Source organism: Anoplopoma fimbria, chromosome 20, assembly GCF_027596085.1.
Source record: "Anoplopoma fimbria isolate UVic2021 breed Golden Eagle Sablefish chromosome 20, Afim_UVic_2022, whole genome shotgun sequence".
Classification (NCBI taxonomy): Eukaryota; Metazoa; Chordata; class Actinopteri; order Perciformes; family Anoplopomatidae; genus Anoplopoma; species Anoplopoma fimbria.
Window position 1 is genome coordinate 13,162,063 of NC_072468.1, and position 22,471 is coordinate 13,184,533.

At 40.2% G+C, this 22,471-nt stretch overlaps 1 protein-coding gene across 1 annotated transcript in view; it reads left to right on the forward strand.

Moving 5' to 3' along the window:
• The window catches only part of znrf2b (zinc and ring finger 2b), a 31,236-nt gene extending 13,223 nt beyond the window's left edge, over positions 1 to 18,013 (forward strand). The window contains 4 exon segments of the mRNA XM_054622155.1: positions 9,012 to 9,107; positions 16,298 to 16,403; positions 16,688 to 16,760; positions 16,858 to 18,013. Coding sequence (XP_054478130.1) covers positions 9,012 to 9,107; positions 16,298 to 16,403; positions 16,688 to 16,745 — 260 coding nt within the window. The 3' untranslated portion in view covers positions 16,746 to 16,760; positions 16,858 to 18,013.
• The last annotated feature ends 4,458 nt before the right edge of the window (positions 18,014 to 22,471 follow it).

Below are 22,471 nucleotides of genomic sequence, written 5' to 3' on the forward strand. Positions count from 1 at the left end.
AAACGGGTCTCTCCCGTCATAAACACTAAAAAAGACATGCTGCCAACGTGCCCAAACTCAAGGCCTCAACCTAGCATCTCCCAGAGCAGAACAACCTTACCATATAAGGCTTCCTACGTCGCAGTAACCAGAGGGAATCCCTCACTGTGTGACGTAAACTACGCAGGTGAACCCAATCTCCCAATTACCGGCTTTCCCCACACACAGCCACTTGGGATAACACGTGCCCTTGTGCAAACAAAGTGCTCACCAAACCAGATTTACTCAAAATAGAAATAAAGAAGATTAATTTACTCAGGAAAAAGTAAACAAACCCACTAAAATTCCCGGTATCTTGTCTTAAACCAATGATCCCCAATTTGTTACGCCCTGCTTGTGGGCCGCAACAAAGGAGGGAGACGCACGCTAAACTTAGCAATAACAAACTTAAATTTATTAAAGCTAGTTTACAAATGAACCATACACTGAAGCATTGAAGTTGGTATTAGTGGTGTAGGAGGGTGCATGAATGCAATGGATAATGTGAGGTGCATGTTGTCAGTTTAAAACCAAGGGAGTTAAAGCAACAAAATAACAGTTAATGAAGAGGGACCGACACATGGGCATCTGGGCAGGTGGGTTTAGATAGATCAGGAACACTGACCAGGTGTTCCCCGTTAGGGTTTAGGCACCACAGCTCCACCCAGCCAGTGACCTACAAAAGACACACAGTACCAGGACAGCAGGACCAAGGCAACAGGCCTCTGAGGCCGTCACAACGGTAGCAAGGCTTTGTTTGACCTAAGGAATTCAGGTGCAGATTCCGCCACTCCTTGTCATGTGAGTCAGTTGTCTCTCTCTGCCCCACAGAGCTGCAGGAATGAGTCCGAAAGCCCAGACATGAGTCAGAATATTTGCACTTGGATGTATGAAATAAGGGTCGTGGTTAACACAAGCTGGAGAGATTTTAATGTTTTGTTCTACGACAACAAGTACGTCAGTAATTACCTTGTGTAGTTTTAAACTTTTGCGAGTCTTAAAAAAACCAAAACATTTTTAACAAACAACATCACTAGAGCCGTGATGCGGTTCCTTTATAGGCTAACGTTAGCTTTTTACTTCTGCTGATTGTATTCATGCTTCAAAACTCATAAAAGTGGGGTTCATTTGTGAAGATTATTTTGCTGAACAAAATGTGTAAGTATCATAAACATTTGTTTGCCACAGAGATTATTTTCTGCAATAATCCAAAATACATGGAAGAATACCATTGGCCATTCCTGTTGGCCTACAAATATACATCATTCCTACAGCACTTTCAGAGTTTCATTATGAGTATTTATTATGTTACTTTAAAGTAAATGTACAGTAGTGTTATAGTGTTAAAGTGGTGTGGTTCTGATTATGATACAATCAGCTGCTTTGAACTATTTCATTGTGTTCCTGTACAGACGCCATCAGCAAAGCCCTCCTGCTGATGAGGACAGACCTGAACACACACACACACACACACACACACACACACACACACACACACACACACACACACACACACACACACACACACACACACACATGTATTTACCAGACTAACCAGGATAGGTTTACGGTGCGTGCTTGGGTCGGTGATTGGCCCCGGACACATGCACAGGACCAGAGCCAGTCAGCAGCCACTTAATGTCTCTGCTTTGTTTGGTAATGACTACTTAGCCTTAAAATATAATAGAATATAATGTTTAAAAAAAAAAGCTTTCAATGATCTGAATGATTGTGGCCAGATGTCGAGGAGGACTTTTACTGCCACGAGAGGTTGCGACAATGACTTGTCTGGCAGCTAACTGCCTGAAGCTATCGCAAGAATCATGAAGAGGAATGCTCACATTGAGGAATGATGACGACTGATTTAACCATGAAAGTGAGACATTTGTGCTCCGTTGCCTGCCCCAGACATGAGAGCTTATGCAGTCAGGTATCTCACACGATGCTGATTACATTGGATCTGGAGTAGAGGGAGGCCAGAGTTTGAGAACCACTGAGCGTGAAATCCTTCAAAAGCCCACATATGGACATATCGTCACAACTTCCGAGTCAAAAGAAATACACCGTCACATCATTAAATAGAGTAGCCGTTTTGCCAGCTGAGCATGCTTGCGGTTGAGACGAGGTCATCAATCACCAGCGCATTGCTTGAATGAGGCCAGCGTGATCCTGTTTATGGACTTTATGAGCTGCGCTGATGTGGATAACTTCTGAACATGTCAAAGTGAAGGTTTCCCTTCACTTTGTGAAAATTAAACCATACATCGTAATACAACTTCAGTGTATTTGAGTTTAAAGTCCCAAAACAAACTACAAGGTAGAGAGACAATCGTATTTAAAATAGACAGCAGCAGGATGATAGGCTAATGATGTAATTGTGTCCCTGTGCTATTGGATTGAGGAGACCAGCTGATTGTGATCATGATTGACACCCCCAAACAATGACAGCGAGGAAATCATGAGTGAGCATGCGTGAGGAGAGAATGGCAGATGTGTGAGAAATAAACTACAAGACTAAGCATACGTGAGTATTGTCTTCCTGTCTGAACTTACGCTAGAGCTTCATATTGCGATAATTGTTTTGTTGAATGAAGTATACAGTTTTTATCCATAGACTATTATTTTGGTGTCAGTCTTTCAGAAACAACAATTTCACTCTTTCACTCATCCGCTTGTCGCACACAAAAACCTACTTGTAATAACGGGGCGGTCTAGCAGAATTCTAACAGCACCATAAATAACACAGGTAACACTTTATAATCTCCATCATTAATACGTGGCCGATTGATAGTTATTTTACTGTTAAAAATTGCATCATAATCATCATAATGCGATAATTTATGAATTAATATGTGTTATGAAATGATCAGTTTGTAAGTTTTATTCTTGCACACATAACATTGTATAAACCATATAAAGTATTTGTTAATGATTACCAAATGATTAGTAAACCGGCTATTAACCATTACCACAGTGTTACAGATATCTGGTCCATCTGTCTATGGAATGTTTATAGATGTCAAAAGGTTCGCAAATAATCTGGTCTATCATTAGAACATACTAAATATTATTTATAAAATGTTATAATGAGTGCACCAATTAACTTGTAAAAATAACATAAATTATAACATTCCTCAAAATTAATTAAGAATTATTAATTATCATTTCATTGTCAATAGTAAAATAACTATAAACTATAGTTAAATGAACTATCAATTTGCTATTCATGGTGGATATTTTAAAAGCTCACTTAAGACAACAATGCTCACTTAAGTTGGGCTGATCTTTAAGGTGGACCAGCTGTTTGCCTGTTTTTTTTCACATTTTTGATAATTCTTTTAACTGTAGCACCAATCAGAAAATACTTTTTGTGAGTTAAATGTTCAGTTATTAACATCCCTACTGCAAGCTATGCTTTGTTTTGAGGAAAACACAATTACCAAATGTTAGCAACAGCATCATGTTGTATATTTCATTTGTTACAGTCAGAGAGTTAGGAACATCTTTCAAAGTCACTGTAGAACTGTGATGGTATTAGTAAGTACTCATATGGGTACTCGGTTTCAGCAGGTACCCAAATGTACTTGGTCTGAAAAAAAAGTGGTATTGGGGCGTCCCTAGTCTGATCACATGGTAGAGAGCAGCACCGCACAAAGACAAAGAGAGGAGGCGACCCACCCTTACACAATCCCAGGCAATTCTAAACGAGACAATTTGCCTGCCTTTGTATTAAGTGTTGGGGTGCAGCCAGGCTTGTCTTTGGTCAGTGAACTGATCAATAATATGACGATTTATAAATCCCATTTAATAGCATGGAGTCCAGGATGTGCTGATTCAGGTTGAGTTGAGGGCAGCAGAATGTGAACAGGGCACTCTGGGAAGCTCTCCAAACAGCAGATTAGATGGGGAACAGTGATACGGTGCTAATAAAGTCCAAACTCTGAAGAATGCTGTTTAACAGTGTGTTAAACTGTTGGCTTGCTTACAGCTCGTTCAGGAGAACTTCAACTCTGTGGTTGGTCTTTGTCAGCACAGAGAACACGATGCAGGAGAACAGTATTGATTTTAGGACCACTGCAGTGGCTGTAAGTTTCCTTAAGTAAAAAGAATTCTGGCAAACACTGTGTGTAGATAAATTAGCTTTGACTTGTCTTTGGTTTCATTCCAGTTTTGTGTTAATCTGTTGTTATCTTGGGCTGCACGGTGGTGTAGTGGTTAGCACTGTCGCCTCACAGCAAGAGGGGCCCGGGTTCAATTCCCGGGCTGGACAACCTCCTGTGTGGAGTTTGCATGTTCTCCCCGTGTCAGCGTGGGTTCTCTCCAGGTTCTCCGGCTTCCTCCCACAGTCCAAAGACATGCAGCTTAGGTGCATTGAAGACTCTAAATTGCCCGTAGGTGTGGATGTGAGGGTGAATGGTTGTCTGTCTCTATATGTCAGCCCTGTGACAGACTGGTGACCTGTCCAGGGTGTACGCTGCCTTCGCCCATTGACAGCTGAGATAGGCTCCAGCACCCCTGTGACCCTTAACTGGATAAGCAGGTTATGGATGGATGGATGTTGTTATCTTTGAAAAGTTATGGAAATTATCACTCAGTGTGAGGACAGTGTTTTTCCAAACAAGGAAGAAAATGCATTAAAAAAAAAAAAAAAGATCAGATCACAGAGAACTGAGTTATAACCTGCCTTTTGGCATAGTGACCTGGACTCTAACTTTTCAACAGCCGGGCCATAAACCTAACCTTTGTGTGGAGTTGGGCTGGAGTTAGGAATTCCAAGGCCAACCGTGTGACAAAGTCCCTCCAGCCTGTCCTTGTGATTTTCTCTTGGCTTGGATGATGGGACAAATACACCAGCTATCGACAACAGGCTGAATCTATCTTGGATCGGTTTTTAAGTGTGGTTTTCAAATAGCTGGTGATGTCTTGTCTGTCAGTCGGTCCACCACTTTGGTCCAGACTGAAAGATCCAACAACTGTTTGATGGATTGGCATCACATTTGCTATTCAAGTCCCAAGAGGATTAATCCTAATGACTTTTTTAATCCCTTGAGTTTGTCTCTTGGGCCACCATGATGTTGACACTTTGATTTATCCTGAAAAAGTTTGAGAACTATTGAATGGATTGGGGTTACATTTGGGACAAACAGTTACATGTCCCCCTCAGGATGAATTAAAAACTCTAATCCCTTTCAACAGGCACCATCGTCAGGTCAAACTATTCGTCTGTCCAATACTTCCCCATCAGCCTCAGCTGTACCATGAGTTTGAGGCTAATTTGCAAGCTTGCTATCACACTAAATTAGATGTAAACATTATCCCTGCTCAGGGTCCCAAATTCATCTTTGTGGTCTATCTGCTAGCTGGTATACTGAAAAAAACGTACCGTCCATAAAACTGCATAAGATATGATGTCATTAAAAACATGTTAACTCATTGTATGAGTGTTGCTAGTCTGTCCTCACCTTCCTTGTCTGTGAAACCCCACTTCTCAGTAATTTGTCTTTTAAATGTACTTCCTCCTGCTCCTCATTTTCTTCTTTGAGGCTGATCTGTTATTGATCCTTTAATCTGATCTATTGATACGCTACATATTGATGGCCGTACGTTGCATGCTGTCACCAGTTAATGGAAAACAAAATGTGGTTAATCAACGTATGTGTTGAAGTGATGAGTTTTTTTTGTGATATATATATTTCAGCAACTCACCAACGATGGATTACCTCATTTATTGTTTTTGCTAATGTATATTTTAACTTCCGTTCGTTGAGTTGAGGGATTATAAATTTAGACCGTGTACATGCTAGATATCAACATGACAGCTCAACAAACAGCTGTGCTTCAGGGTGTGATCACGCCTCACATGTTTGGTTTAGTCAAAGTAAAACAAAACTGGTGTGAAGGCTGTCAATCAAACCCTGGTGTGGACCAAACAACCCAACCAAGACCGCTTGAAAAGTTTGTCTCGGTCTGCATCCAAGCAGATTCTGGTGCGGTTTGTTTGTGAAAGCAAACAAATCCACCGCAGGATTTTATGATGGCAGATATTTCATTTTAGAATTATTTCAAAAGCTAAACTACTAATAATCTGATCATAAAATGTGTTCTGGTGGCGATCTCATTATTGATTTGTATATGGCCATGTACATAAGCACGTCAGCGCAGGTATTTAGCCTGATTAAAAAGGCCAAAGCTCCCCGACTTTTACACCTGTCATCTGGAAGCGTGCATGGGGCTTTTGTACAATCCTACCTCTACATTTTAGTCCTTATTCATTACTTGTCTAATAATACTAATAATGCTTGTGATCAGTTATTTCTTCGTGAGCTCTTTGTGACACCAAATAACATACATACACACATAAGAAGCATTGAAGTGCATAAACTTATCTCTGTCACCAGAATTTGTCAGTCTGTATAACTCTGTTTATTCCTCTTGGTTCATTTGTTAAACATCAGTGTGAACAGGAACCTAACCAGAACTAAAATGCTACAATGTATCAGTTTTTCCCTGGGTCCAGACCAGATGAACCAATTCAGAAGTGAAAGCAGCCTAAATATAGTTCTCGCCTACCAGAGCTGCTAACATGTCTGTTTGAGAAGCCAATCCACAAGTGTTAAAACTACATTCTCTCTAATTTCCATCAGGGGGCGACTCCTCTGGTTGTATAGAAGTCTATGAGAAAATGACTCTACAGGTCTCTAGCACAGCGTTGTATGTTTTCAAACTTTAACTCTTTCGACCTTATTCCCAGCCAAATGAAGAAGTATCTGAAACAAAACCATAACAATCATCCAAACTGGTATTCTGAGCTTATCTTGTGCCACACTTATGGCATACTTCCTCTTTTGTTCTTCCTCTCCTTACTGAAACCGTTTGGGTCCCCATGCCACTCTCAGAGCAGGAAGTGAAGAGGTTGAAGGGGGTTTTATTTGTTTGTTTTGCGGCTTTTTGTTTTTGTTTGCACGAAGAGAAAGAAATCAAAATGAAATGTTACATTGCCTAATCATCCAAACATTTCCATCTTTTGTCAGTGTTGTTTTGGAAATTTGCAACCTTCCGTATTTGTGCCTCAAGGCAACAGATGTCTCAGGCTACGTTGTCGTCTTAATTCAGTTTGTTTGAATCAAGTCTGTGGATATGAATCCCACCACAGCAGTATACTTTAAAAATAAATCAATTATTCCATCGTATGTTTGTGATTTTAGGAGAAATATACTTAGAGGACAGAGGTTTAATGCCATTAAGAGCATGTAAAAAAAAAAAAAAAAAAAAAAAAAAAAAAAAAAAAAAAAAGGCATTTCACCTCACAGTTAACCTGGATGAGACATCACAGCCTCACACAATGACTGGTGGAGTCGTGCAGAGCAGGAATTCATCCTCCTCTCTATTTAAAATAGATACACCTAGACAAAACACCCCGAACTGTCCGCTGATGGGTTGGCCAGATCATGAGTGGTGGCGTCCTGTGTGAGCATGTGCACGTAGTGATTCACTTAAATAGGTCAGACGAGCTTCTGGCCACACTAATCTACTCATCCCATCAGTGTCACAGCGTGTGGATAGATCATAGGAAGCTCCACATAAACGTACATCACACAGAACATGTCCATCACCTGTCAGTGGTATGTGACGTTCTGCACAGATGTATGACAGCAGCTGATAGATAAGGGTTGCTATGAAGGTGATCTTTGACAAAGGGCCTGCTGGTGTCAGTGGAAACTGTCCTGTGTGAGATTATGACAACATGATTTTAAATGGAAACTGAAATGAAAAGATAATTACAACCAGCAGTGTAACTGGAGGCTTTAAGGGAGGATGATGTTTGGACCATCTTTTAAATTATCAGTGACCTTTCATGAAAATACATCTGCTCATCACTGATTTCTTCTTAGCTGTGAACGCTGGTGTCATTCCTATTCATACTCTCTCTTGTAGTTCATATGAAACACTTTTTTAATGTGAACAAAAAAGGGTCATCTGGCTGGCTGTGACGCTTCAGGAGACTTGTATAGTTTCAGGTACTTTTTACAAACATAGGTAAACAAATCAAAGTGATGCCAATATGGTGAAAGCTGTTACTAAGTTAGAAACCTTAAAGCTCACATTGTTCATTTAATGTAGAATAAGGTACTTGAAGACTGAACCATAGAGGAATATAACGGTACAGTTCTCTGCGGGTGGTTCAAACATCTCAGCTTACTGTTTTGGTTTTCCAGCCACTTCACTCTCATCAACCTGGTTTGAACAGCAGCAGGCCGCTGTACTCTACCTGTCTGCCAGCCTTGTTACTAAGTCGCCTACTGGCCAAATAGTACTAGTCAAAACACAAAAGATGTCTCAAAAACTGTTCATAGGCCACTGCAAACTTCAATTGAGGGCAACTGTTGCTTTGTAACGGTTTTAAATATTTGTTGTAGAGATCTCTGCGTGACAATAATGTAATATTGGACAATCTGACAGATGACTTTAAAACCACAATGGACACCATTTGAATCCTGTGTGGTAACGTCAGACTCTGCAGACTATGAAGACATTAAAGGGTAGTATAGAAATATAGTATTGAAAATCTTAAGGACTATAACATAATGATATACAGGCTCATTCTAAGCTAAATACATGTCTGGTTTTCTGATTATCACTATTAATAAAGGTAATCCTATACAGTAACATTAGCTGCTGGTTACAGTTGTGTCAAACGCTTTCTTGGGTAAAATCCACAGATAGTGATGTTTATGTTTCCTATTTGTTTTGCAATAAATTCATGCTAAGTAAATACAACTGTGGAGTTTGCATCAATAGCTACTGAGGCTAGATAGAAACAGAAGTACAGGACAAACGGTCCTTAAACACCAGGACACATGGTGCTGCAGAGAAAAGAATCAACCTGAGAACTTAGGGAAGAGGACGTTTCCCTCATGTTCAACCTTCCACCTGTCCACTCAGCGTATCATTCTTCTAACATATTGTTTGTGTGTTGTCTTTCTTTCTTCCAGGCTTCAAGTGCCCTGTGTGCTCAAAGTTTGTGTCCTCAGATGAGATGGATCTCCACCTGGTCCTGTGTTTAACCAAACCCAGAGTAACGTATAACGGTAGGACTCTACTCTCTCTCCTGTTGAACTTCACCAATATCATATAAATCAGGGACCAAAGCAAAACTGTGTAGCTGTAGATCAGTCAGTGAGCAAATTAAACCATTATGAAAAAATAACTTGCTTTGATATAAGATAATATAAGATAACATAAAAACTAATAGAAATCTAAGAAATAACATTTATTTTTACTATAAACACTTGAAATTATGAAAGCCCTTGCAAATGACAAGTTAGTACAAAATGTAAATGTACATTTTTTCCTCATTACTTAAGGTGACCTAAAGTTCTATTCTTTCTTTTAAACAGAATGAACCAAAACTTATTACATTTTAGCTAATATTTGATAAAATCAATGGTAATAGAAATATAATAAATTGTCACAAAAAGATGAAATGCAGGCTGTGTTAATATGACACCTTCCTTCTTCCAACAGGCTTATTATTATCCTCGAGATGATCATAAGTGTTCAAAAAATGACTAACATCCTCATGAAATAAACAATCACAGCTCTGTGGTTATGTAACTTGGTCCTCTGATTGCAGTCTGCTTCCATGTGAATTCTTGTGTAATCTTTCTCTAATGTTTCCAACACTGTAGACTAACACAGTGGCTGCTTTACTTATCAATGATCTGTTATGCTCTTATTTAATGATATCACAGGGAGGGTTAATGTGACTGGGGGAAATTTCCATCCTTCTGCTCTGTGGGTTTTCTTTAGTTAACCTCTCTGCTCACTCTAAACATGGTCTGGTGTATCAGTTACACTTAGCAGGGGTTTCACAGAATAGTCGATTAGCATCATTGAATCGTTCATCAACGGTTCAGTGTCAGCGGCACGCCAATGCCTGGCTACATGAACTGTTTCAAACGTCTTACAATGTCTGTATATTTTGTGTAAACAAAAAAGGGTCATCTGGCTGCCTATGACGTTTCAATAGAAACAAAATGAATTAACCCATTGAGGGCTGGATTAAAAATCAGACCAAAAATCTTTGTGAAAAAATGAAAGCTGATCCAAATGTGAATTTCATCACTACAACTCACAATGTGGCTCAGTAGGTTGTTTTTTTTATCAGTACACACACACACACACACACACACACACACACACACACACACACACACACACACACACACACACACACACACACACACACACACACACACACACACACACAGCGTTGATAGATTAGATGAGACAGAGACCATAAATAAATAAATTATATCTTTTGTATGAATCTGAGGGGACTTCTGGGGATTATATCTGTTTTAGGATTACAGATCACCTCATCCTGTGTTCTCTCAGCAGAGATGTCCTACTTTTACTCCCTGTGTCTGTGTAGAAACATGACAGCCGTGGAACCCTTATCTTGATCGGAAACCATCAAGTAAATCAAACATAGTACAGCAGACGACTGCATCTCTGGTGTGTCCATGGCATGTCTGTATTTGAGAAAATGTACGTATGTTGTTTTTTCCACTCTGCAATATGACCCGGTGCTTTGTGCTCTGTACATAAATAAACCCACATCTAATGATATTTCAGCTTACTTATACACACTTCCCTCCACAGTTCCATTTCAGCTTCTTAGATCCTCTCGGATATCTAAGTTCTTTTCCATCCTCTTGTGTCCTGGAATGTATGGAAGACTTTATGCCCCACAAGTCTTACTGATATCCCAACAACTGGCCAAGTTCCCATGACATTTGGGTGAGACATTCTTGGTCCCCAGAGGAAGAATACTTATCTTTTTAGAGGAGATGTCCCTAAACCATCCTAAGGATTAATAGCGGGGCCAATGTGGGTGTATTTTAATGGATCGCCTAAAATAAAGCCGCCCTAATTTGGAATCCTTCCTTTAATCTACTGCTCTGTCTTTGTCCACCTCCGCTTGCTGCGAATCCGTGGTACTTAACAATAGAGATAACAGAGCCAGCACTTCTCTTGCATACACAAGGTTAGGGCTAGGCATGCTCCCCTCAGACTGAATGGTAGTAGTTGATTGTAGGGCTTAGGGCACAAGAAGGCAATTAAACACAAAAGGCAATTCAGGGGAAATTATCTTTATTAAACACGACACCAATGGGCCTCATATACTGAGCAATAAAATTCACAATTCTAGGCATGCTCCCCTCAGACTGAATGGTAGTAGTTGATTGATGATTCAATATCATTATGTCCAGTTACCAGCAAAATCAATGACATCTTCTGCTGTAATTAATGTTTAGCACTAATTAGCAAATGTTAGCGTGCTAACATGATAAATTAACATGTGCAAGCATTTAGCTCAGTACAATTTCACAGAGTTGCTAGCATGGCTGCTAGTCTCACATAGCCAGATCTTTCTCCAAAGCGCTGTCAGTGCTGAAGAAAGGTCTGACTCCACACATTATCATTCTGCTATAGGGAGAAAAAGATTACGTGCTTGTTTTAATTTTTTTAAACCGAACCAATCACCATCGTATAGATAGACAGTGCCACTTGAGATACACGGCGACTTATACCAACAGTCTCCATCCTACTACATGGCTGTAGATATTCGAGCATTGTTTAAATATTCTTTAAGGCTCTACAAAGGGGTGGTGAAAACTAGGGAGCACCTCACCAGGACTGAGCTGCCATCCATGAAGGACCTCTAGGAAGAGAGGTCCTCAGGGTTTTTAGAGACTCCAACCACCAAAGCCACAAACTATTCTGCCTGCTGCTGTCTGACAGACGGTACCACAGCATCCGGTCCCACGTTTTGATCTTTGCAGATCAAAACGTTGCCGAACCAGTGAAAGAGTTCTAAACCATTTGGACCCTAACAGTGTGCAGAGCTCTTTTTTGCCCTGCAACGTGTCTTTTGACCTTGCTATATATACATGTCTCCTGATGAAACTGAGCCCTTCAAACTGTCTTTAAATAGGGGGATGTGGTGTAAAGACGAGGGTCAACAAACAACACAGTTCATGTAAACTTGTTCAGCAGTGTGGATGTGCTTGTGTCCCCACATCATGGTCTCTGAGCCCAGAGATCACAGCTGCTCTGTGGTTTTTGTGGCCATTCTAATAAGATAATCAGCCGCCCAGGCCTTCCTGCTGTCTGCCTGCATACTTAACACACACACCCACACCCACACCCACACCCACACACACACACACACACACACACACACACACACACACACACACACACACACACACACACACACACACACACACATTGACTCATATGACCCTGAAGGACTGTAATCAGCATGTTTATGTTCCTCTCAGTTGTTTGCTTTTAGTCATGCAAGGACTGCCCTCCACTATAACACATACACACACACACACACACACACACACACACACACACACACACACACACACACACACACACACACACACACACACACACACACACACACACACACACACACACACACACTCTCTCTTTCTTCAGCTTGTGTAATGTATCAACAGTCTAGTCTTTTATTGCTTGCTATTTAGTCATGTTTTTACTTGGCTAATGTTATATGTTTTACATGTCAAGTATTAACTGCCATTGTAATAGGACAGAACTGATAGTATTTTGCCACCCAAGACCTCATACAACCTGACAATGACATCATTTGTTGATGATTGACACAGCCAGTCAGAATGGCACTGCTGTAAAGCAGCACAGCAGAAACAGGAAATGATACAGGTGAAAATTGCCCACCCCTCATGTCAATATGACCTGTGGTTTGGCCTTGTAGCACTGTTTATTTACACACACACACACAAACCTGTGGTCCCTAAATATATCCACCGTATAGACACACACACACAGCAGCTGTCGTGTGTACATGACATCACAGCTACCCCTGTCTGTGTGTGTTTCCATAGAGCTGCATTCTGCAGCATGAGGTTTTTCATGACCCTGTTTCAGATTTACAACCTGCTGTGAAACAGACAGATGACTCTGTCAGAGCCGAGTTGTTCATTCTAGTTAACCCCATAGACAGAGAAACTACAGCTCAGAGATCAACCCGCCGCTGTAAAAGCTGCTCTTTGCTGATCCCTGATCCTTCCTGCTGGGGTCATTAAAGAGGTCAACAAGATATTTTTAAACTGCTGCCTGTTTGTCTGGCTATTCATCAGGGTTGAAAATTGTTGTTTTTTCAATTGTCAGGCTGAATACAGAGACACGTGACATTCTGTGGCAGTATTTAATGATAGATTGTACCATTATTACACAGTAATTCTAAAAAAACTGCAACAGCTTAAAGAGCCTTCATACCGTCAACATGGAAGTGAAACTAAAAGGTTTGGCATCTCTTTAAAGGCAGAGTGAGCAGGGTTTTCTTATAAACAATGTGTAGACTCATAAAAATATAATCCCTCTCAATCATCACTTCTGACAGACTTGTGTGGTGGTGTCTGGATCTGCAGAGACCCTGACCTCTGACTTTAACATATTTTCTTATTTTGCAATGTTTGGGACATTTCTTGGCCTCAATGGCATACAAAGCGACAAGCTGTCTCATCATAAGCATTCATCCAAGAGGAAGCTATGAAAATGTCAGACATAATGCAGAAAAAAACGCTAAAATAGTTGGGTGAAAAGCCAAGTGGACACTGGGAGAGCAACTTATGGCTATAAACAAGCCCACATTACTGTGTCCACTACATTTCTATCACATTTGGAGCATAGAACCACCTCAACTTCTATGACTGAGAAGTTGGTTAGCCTAGCTTAGCAAAAATACTGGAAACGGATAGCATGGCTCAAAAACACAGCGACCCCACCTCTCCTTGCTTTCAGTCCTTATGCTAAGCTAACTCCTGGCTATCAAACACATATAACAAGATGGCGCCCTGTTCATTCCAATGAAAGTTGCTCACTGGGCACAAACGCTGAAGTTTTTCTGGCAGAACACTCTACACACTCTCTTAGGCCAAGCCAGCTGACCGCCTGCTGAAAATATTAATGACAAGAACAAATAACATACGGTTCCTCGTCACTCAAATATTGGACTTATTGGCCAGCTGTTCTTAGAAAAAGTAATTTTGTGCCCGTGTCACTGCATGTGAACCCACAGACATGCCTCCTGTCTCAGCGCGTCCTCCAGTGAGTGTAGCTACTGTTGGGGGAAGAGACAATAATGCCCAGCTGGCAAAGCAAACACTTATAACAAAGCCAGTATCTGCAGCATACATCAGTATTATTGTTCTCTCAGTCTGTCTGTCTCTGACTGTGAATGAATGAGACGGCATGTCGGGTCGTTGAAGATGTTTTCCCCTCAGCTGAGCTGGATGCCATGTGCTGCAGCCCATAATAACTAGCTTTTCTGGGCCTATGTGGGTTAATCCACTGTTATATAAGGCCAGTTCTAATGACTGTGTGTTTTGCTGCAGGTGATGGGTTTAATGGTGCACACTCTGACTTCCACTTTAGACCAATGCTATGTATAGCAGGAAAATATGAGTGTTCACACACACACACACACACACACACACACACACACACACACACACACACACACACACACACACACACACACACACGTATATTGTTTTATATACTTTATGCTATATCATCAATCATAGTATTCTTTTTATTGAATGATGTCACAGTACTGTATTATTACTGTATACTGTGTCCATGGGTTAATATACACACATACTGTGTGTGTGGAAGCTGACTTTTGGTTCCACAGTGGACATGAACGGTGTCCTTGGTAAAAGTCTCTCAATCCACCCTGCCTCCCTCCCGATGGGGATTTTGTTGCTCTTCATAAAACATCACCTGACTTTTCATAGGTAGAGTTAGAGCAGTGTATGAGAACAGCCTGGTATGCTGCACATATATTCTTTATAACACTATAAAGTTATGCATGTATATATGTATATTGTATTACTTTGCATTACAAACTTATCTTGTTCTAAACATTTTTAAGATAAGATAAGATAATCCTTTATTAGTCCTGCAGCGGGTACATTTGCAGGAGAGAGGATAGTGCAAACAAAAGACATAGTTAAAAAAAAAAAAAAGTAATAACACAGTAAAGAATATAAAATAAGTAAAATAATCCACAATAACTAAAATATTACAGTACCAGTCAAAAGTTTGGACACACCTTCTCATTCAATGGTTTTCTTTATTTTTTTCCATTTTTTTCCTACATTGTAGATTAATATTGAAGACATCCAAACTATGAAGGAACACATATGGAATTATGTGGTAAACAAACAAATGCTCAACAAACCAGAATATGTTTTATATTTTAGATTCTTCAAAGTAGTTGAATGAGAAGGTGTGTCCACACTTTTGACTGGTACTGTATATATACAGATAGAATAACTGTAGTATTGTACAGTGTATTGCACATATTTTTATTCTAACTATTGTACAAATCATGGCTGCTTGAGTTGCATAAGTGGAATTCTGAGTTGCTTTTGCACAAAGAGCCATGGCTGTCGACAACAGATTGCCGTGACTTTTCCTGTGCATATTCATAGTCACCAGAGGAACACTTGAGCTTTCCCCAACAACAACCACAGAACCAGATGTGAACTTTGCACAGAAGACATCGTGATCTAGTTGGAAGATTAGAATCAATTCCTGCGTTCAATAAACTGTTTTCATTTCAATGACCTTGTGGGCTTTTCTCGACCTCCACCCTCAGAGAAAATATTATGTTTTAAAGGGTCTATATACGGGATTCAGAGCATTCATATAGTGTCAAATAACTATTGTCACTTTTTATATATTTACAATTTTGAAAAATAAATAGCACAAAGATCCCTTTGGTTAAGGAATAAATTACAAGTCTTGTACAAAAAATAACTTTCACTACCAAAATTGACAATATCAGTTAATAGAGTAGAGCAGTGACTTTTAAACATTATACCCCTGTAGAAAAAAAATTGTAAATGATAATAAATAGAAGCACAAACAAAACTAAAAAAAAATGAAAGATGGATTAAGACAAATGAAGATCAGATGTTTATGTGTATTTCATTTAAGAAGGGACGATGCACATTAATTAACTAATAAATTAATTTAATTAATTAATGAAGCCTCTTCTGTCAACGGTCGTGCTAATAAAAAACTGCCAGCTGATATTCTGATCTCCTGTGCTTTTAGGTAACAGTGTGGATAGCAGAAGTGTTTTTTTATGAAGGGGCCCTACAGTCTTGGCTGACACCGGTGGTGTGATGTGTCTGTTGTCTTACAGAGGACGTCCTGACCAAGGATGCAGGAGAATGTGCAATCTGCCTGGAGGAGCTGGTGCAGGGAGACACCATCGCTCGGCTGCCCTGCCTCTGCATCTACCATAAAGGGTAAGAAGCTCTGCAGCACTTTGTTTCCTTCTCTTGCTTTACTTTTTTTACACCAACGCGGTACAGAAATCACTGTCAGTGAACTAATAAAGAGGGACACAAACTGTAAGGTATCCACTTCATTTGACTGAGCTTCTATTTGTTTTGGGGGATGTGGTGACATCTAGTGGTGAAGGGTGGTCACCACTAGATGTCACCAGATGTGGTGGTGTTGATGAGCACTCCTGTGTCATTGTGTTTCACTCTGCTGCCACTCATCTCTTCTTCCTCGCTTCCTTCCTCAGCTGCATCGATGAGTGGTTTGAAGTGAACAGATCGTGTCCAGAGCATCCATCAGATTAAAGCTGCTTTGCTCTGGTAAAGTGTCCCAAACATCCCCAATGGAGTTTTGATCTTGATTGTTCTACATTTGTCTATTCTGTATTAATATTCTCTTTTGGTTGTTTGGTGACAGGTATTCACAATGTGAGGGATCTACAAAAGGGAGTGTGGATCCAGGGAGACTGCTGGACACTGTGATCAGTTAAACCCCCCACCCCCACCCACAGCCCCACCCAATAATGTAGTGCCACTGTGTGCCAAATCTCATCAAGCAATCTTCAGGGATACAGACGTGTTTGTTGTGTTTATGTTTAAGTTGCACATCCACGCTTAGTCTCCTTCTGGACCGACTGGTCTCCACCTCACGTCCTCTCGGTGCTGACACCCAGAGCCACGCAGGACATGACGGCAGGCGGCGCTCCTCCTCCTGAGCGGCCATTGGACAGCAGATGTCAGCTGATTGCACACCAGGACGCTGGAGGAGGTGGTGGACGTGGTCCTGGAGGTGAGGGGTTGTCGCTCCTTCCCTCCCCCTCCTCCTTCACCGTCAGTGTCTACCAGTGCCTTGTTGTTCGGACACCCAGCCACAGCGGGGCAGAGGAGGATCGGACTGTCAGAAGAGACAGCTGGACCGGCTGGACGGACTCCCAGTCCAGCAGAAACAAGCCAGAGACGGGAGAGCAGTAGAAACGTCTGTCTGCTTTAGCAGCTGGGACATTTTCAGAACTGAAGCTGCTGAAAAAAAAATGGTGCCAATCAACTGTGAATATTGTCAAACACACACACACTTTAATCATCAGTGCTTTTTTAATCACATACCATCCTGGGAAAAAAAAAACGACTTGAACCAAAACTAGAGTCCTGCTGCCAACATGACAAACACCAGAACCTTCTCTCATGTCAACTACATCCTTTTCATGTTATAAAATGATATGTTTCTTGTTGTAATGACATAAAGCATTGGAAGGAGGGTTCTGTTCTTGGTTTAAAGACATCTGTTGAATTTGTGTAATAACAAGAACGTTTTTTTGATACAAAATGTTCTTATAAAAAAGTTTCCTAAAATGGAATAATTTGGTGTGTAACAACAAAAATATATAACATGATGAATATATATATTTTTAGAACATGAATTCTCATTAGAAACATTTTCACATCAACGATTAACTGAGATTTTTGTTTTTACTTATTTTTATTTTGGCCAATTTGCTAAGTCGGTTTAGTTTTGTGCTACTCCATGGAAATATGACATTCTCTTTTTTGCATAAAGTCTGTGATGTAGTCTATAACGTAGGCTGTTTTCATTATAACATCTAGTCATTCTTCAGTTGCTACAAATATGATGAAACTGGTTCCCACTCTGAAGTTCACATTTATCATATCTTTACTCTTTTGTAACACAGAAAAGTAACAAGCACCAACATTTCATCAGATTCTTCCCTCAGTGTGCAGGTTCAGTGGTTTTCATCATAACTCCTCTAACAGGTGAGCAGGGTCACATCTACAGTTACAATGAATCAAACTGTCAGAATTGGAACACACAGAGCAGAAAGTGGGTAAAATAGGTTAATAAAACCGATTTTGAAATATATACATTTCTTAAGTAAAAAAAAAAATGTAAATATTGAAATGAAACTTAAAGCTAGCTATTTATATCCTATTTTAAATCCACATTTTTCAATTTGTTTTATTAGTTGTGTTTCTTTAAGTTTCCCTCTGGAGTCTTTTGTCCCTATCTTGTGTGTCTCGTGCACATGCATGAGGTCACACACACACACACCCACCGATATGGCTGATGATGATGTCACCATTCTACAGTTGGCAGGAATGTGCAGAGCAATGCTGCAGTGCACCAGCAGAGGCAGCACCCATGAATGTAAAGCATGCAGGCCTCACATTCACCAGAGGATTCATCACATCTGTAAGAGCTCCAACACACCTTTGGTGAATGTCAACATAACTTTTATTTGTATACTAGAAAACTTTTAATGTGATCCCACATTTCCTTGTAACTGATCTGCGTGTTCTATTTCTATGACGGAGTTTGTTCTGTGACTTCCACTGAGCGTGCATAGAGAGGAGGGCATCGGCTGAAATGTTTGCTCTCCTTACGTTTCTGCATCACAATAATACGGATAAAGCAAATGTGAACTTCAAACGCTATTTATTGGTTTCACTGACCAATGACCGTAGAGAGAGCCATAACTTGGGTGAGCACATTCATAGCAACATTCAAATTTAGTTCTACTAAAACACTGTTGGGAGCAGGTTGTAGTTGTCGTCATGCCAGCTGGCGATTGGTCGACTGAACTACAGCACACTGGACTAACTTACGGCAGCTTCCTGTATTCATACAGACCCAGCACCACAGTGTGGATCCCAAAGCTCGCTTTCCCCCAGAACCTCCTCCTCTTTCCAATGAACAGAGCCCAGAACTCCACCCACCACCATGAAGGCGCTTTTATCTTTTATACAGGAAATACAAACACGCTGTTTTTAAAAGCAATCTGTGTAGACATGATGCATTTGTCATTGAAAAATGTTATTAAATGAGGGATGAAGTGGACTCCACTCCCACTCCCTAATAATTGGTAAATGATGGTACCCAATAGAGAGGGTGGAGGGACCGGTTGGAGTTGGGCCTAAACAGTACTAAAAGCATTTATGTTTTCTAATAAACAAGTTTCATTAATGACATTAATGTCAAAAAGATTTGAGGAGACAACATTATTTAGATCACACTTAGAAAATCTATCACCAGAATGTTTTTTTCTTTCCTCTCATGTTATGTCATTCTCTAGTGGGAAGCCAGAGAGGGATCTGTTGCTGGGCCACAGGAACTGAGTGAACTTTGGGGTTTTGGGATCCACACTCTTCACACTGTTTGTAAAGCTGACAGACACACAGAGATCAGCTGATCCCGGTAACACGCTGTCACAGAGCGGGGGGAGTGTTCTTCTGTCTGTAGCAACAGTCTGAACACTTGGCTCCTACTCTTTAATCTGACTCCTGCAATCAATCATCATTTATCATTTACATGACCGATCATACAGTACATAAGGTTTGACAACCACTAGTGACATCTTTCTCTGTCTGTGAATTTTAGAGGACAAGTGGAAAAGATCCGGCCTTAATAGATATGATGATGACATGCAATTATCGTCCTCCTGGTTTTTGATTGTTTATTGTTGATTTTGAACAGCAGCTTGCAACAGAACAGTTTAATTTGTTATTTCCATGGCCTAGGAAACCAAAAACCAGAGAAGTTCTTCTCAAACTGGTGATGTCATCAAGCTGCTCCACAGACAATGATTGGCTGATTTTGTGTTGTTCACTTGTTTATACCCATATGAGCTGTATTCCATGGTAGGGAAATGTCCCCATATACTCAGAACATTTCTCTGGGTGCCCAGTGTCGTCTAGAACATGTTTCCCACTGCATTGTCTATGGAGCAGTACCACGCTATACTTGATGACATCACACATTGGAGAATTAACATTCTAGTTTTTGGATTTGAGAAAGAGATGTTCATGTTTATTATATTTTTGGACTGCCTTAGTCAATAGGGATTACATGGATGGATTATGAAAATGTGAATATTTCCCCTTTAAATGAACCATAACCAGAGAGGTGGAGTGTTAGAGAAGCTCAAATTTGCTGGTGTAAGAACATTTCTGGAGGTTATAATTCCTCGTCCACTTACTTGGTGTCTCTGGAGCTGTCCAAAACGTTCAGCCAGGGCCTTCCTAAATGGATGGAGGACAACTCAACCATCTCCATGACAACTGAACCCAACCCACTGAGGAAGCTTTGGAAACACAAAGAATCTGGTTAATACTCTTTCCATACGGAGCACACCTACCAGATGTTCTTGTACCAGTATGGTTGAACACTTTCACAGGACATCATAGATTCGTGTGTACACAAAAAATGTGTAACACTGTTTGGCAACAACCATCACATCTGGTCAGGGCTTCACCGTTTGCACATGCAGTGAGAAATCCCCTTCATACAGTGTTTGAAAGTGTTCACTGAGGATACAGATTCAGGATCAGTCGCACTTTTGAGCATTTTCATAATTTATCTCTTGCCAGTTCTGAGCCCCAACAATCATCACCTAATGAAATGTAACCCAGAATGTGTGCTGTTCAATATGTAACTGACAAAGACAGAAAATATGAACAAACGTAAAATATGTTTAAATATTTATTTTCTGTAAAAGTACGTACAAAAAGCAATGAAGAGTGAATTCTTTGGATACCAATCATTCTCTTGTATTTAATGCATTTTTATACCATGTTTTTTTTGTCTAATCAGCTTTGAAAAATTCTCTGAAATGTTCTACTTATTTTTCTAAATACAAATCCGTCAAACATGGAACTTAGTGAATGTTTAGTGAAGAAGTTTACTTTTGTACACATATTTCATGATTTGGGGGAATTTGTTGTTACATCACGCCGTGTTGCATGTTGGGACGGAGACGCCATCTTCAGAGGAACGTTCTCCGGTTACCTACATCACTGAATTGCAGCTCCCGTTGTAACAGATATTGGAATTCTTCAGCCCCAGGTCTGCCTGCTTACGCTTTGATTTGTCTGGCTGAAGAGTTGTTTAAATGGGAAAAAGAGAAAGAAACAGCTCCCTACTGGGAGAAAGTGAGAGCTGAGGTGGCACTACTCCTTTTCCACAAATCATTAAAGCAAACAGTCAACACTGTAGCAGCCAGCTGGACTGTGTGTAAAGTTATGCGAGGCTTATATGATTCACAGACACACTTTACACATCACTGTAGTATTAGTGACACACTATTGCAGCTCCGTTGTAACAGATATTGGAATTCTTCAGCCCCAGGTCTTTGGTCTCCTGTTGCTGTCATGGAGTCTCTTATTGCTGTACAAACAACACCGTCTCACCTATACTCATCAACGTAAGTTTGCATGTGGACAGTAAGACATAGAGGACAGTGGGGTTTTAATTTTTTCGTTTGGAGGACTCGTGTCGGCCCTGAAGAAGAAGCTGCAGTGGTTTGCTGAGAACCAGGAGCTGCTGCACAGACTTGAAGGCTGCTACAGCTGAGATACACCAACTACAAACCCTGACAAAAGTCTTGTCACTTATCCATTTTTTGTAGAAAACTGACTTTTAATTTATCCATTGGTTTTAGAAATGGCTCATATGGTAAAATAAATTTGCTTCACTGAAGAAAGATCATTTAATGAACACAGATACTGAGATACACCAACTACAAGAGCAGGTGAGGCTGCTTCACCTTCAGTATCTATACATAGTGTTCAGTATCTGGTGTTCAGTATCTATACATAGTGTTCAGTATCTATACATAGTGTTCAGTATCTATACATAGTGTTCAGTATCTGGTGTTCAGTATCTATACATAGTGTTCAGTATCTAGTGTTCAGTATCTATACATAGTGTTCAGTATCTATACATAGTGTTCAGTATCTATACATAATGTTTAGTATCTATACATAGTGATCTACACTAACTCCTCCTCTCCTGGTCCTTTCCTTGCAGTAACACATTCATTTTTAATAACGCATTTATTATTACATTAGATTAGGGGTTTAAGTAAAGGGTATTTCACTTTTATCTTTCACAGCAGTGTGATAAAAATGATGACCTGGGCAGACAAACATATCACATACATGCACGTCTGCATTACTGAGCTCTTTTAAATCAAAGACATGTAACAGTATGAAAATGTTATCTGTCAACAATAATCAACACT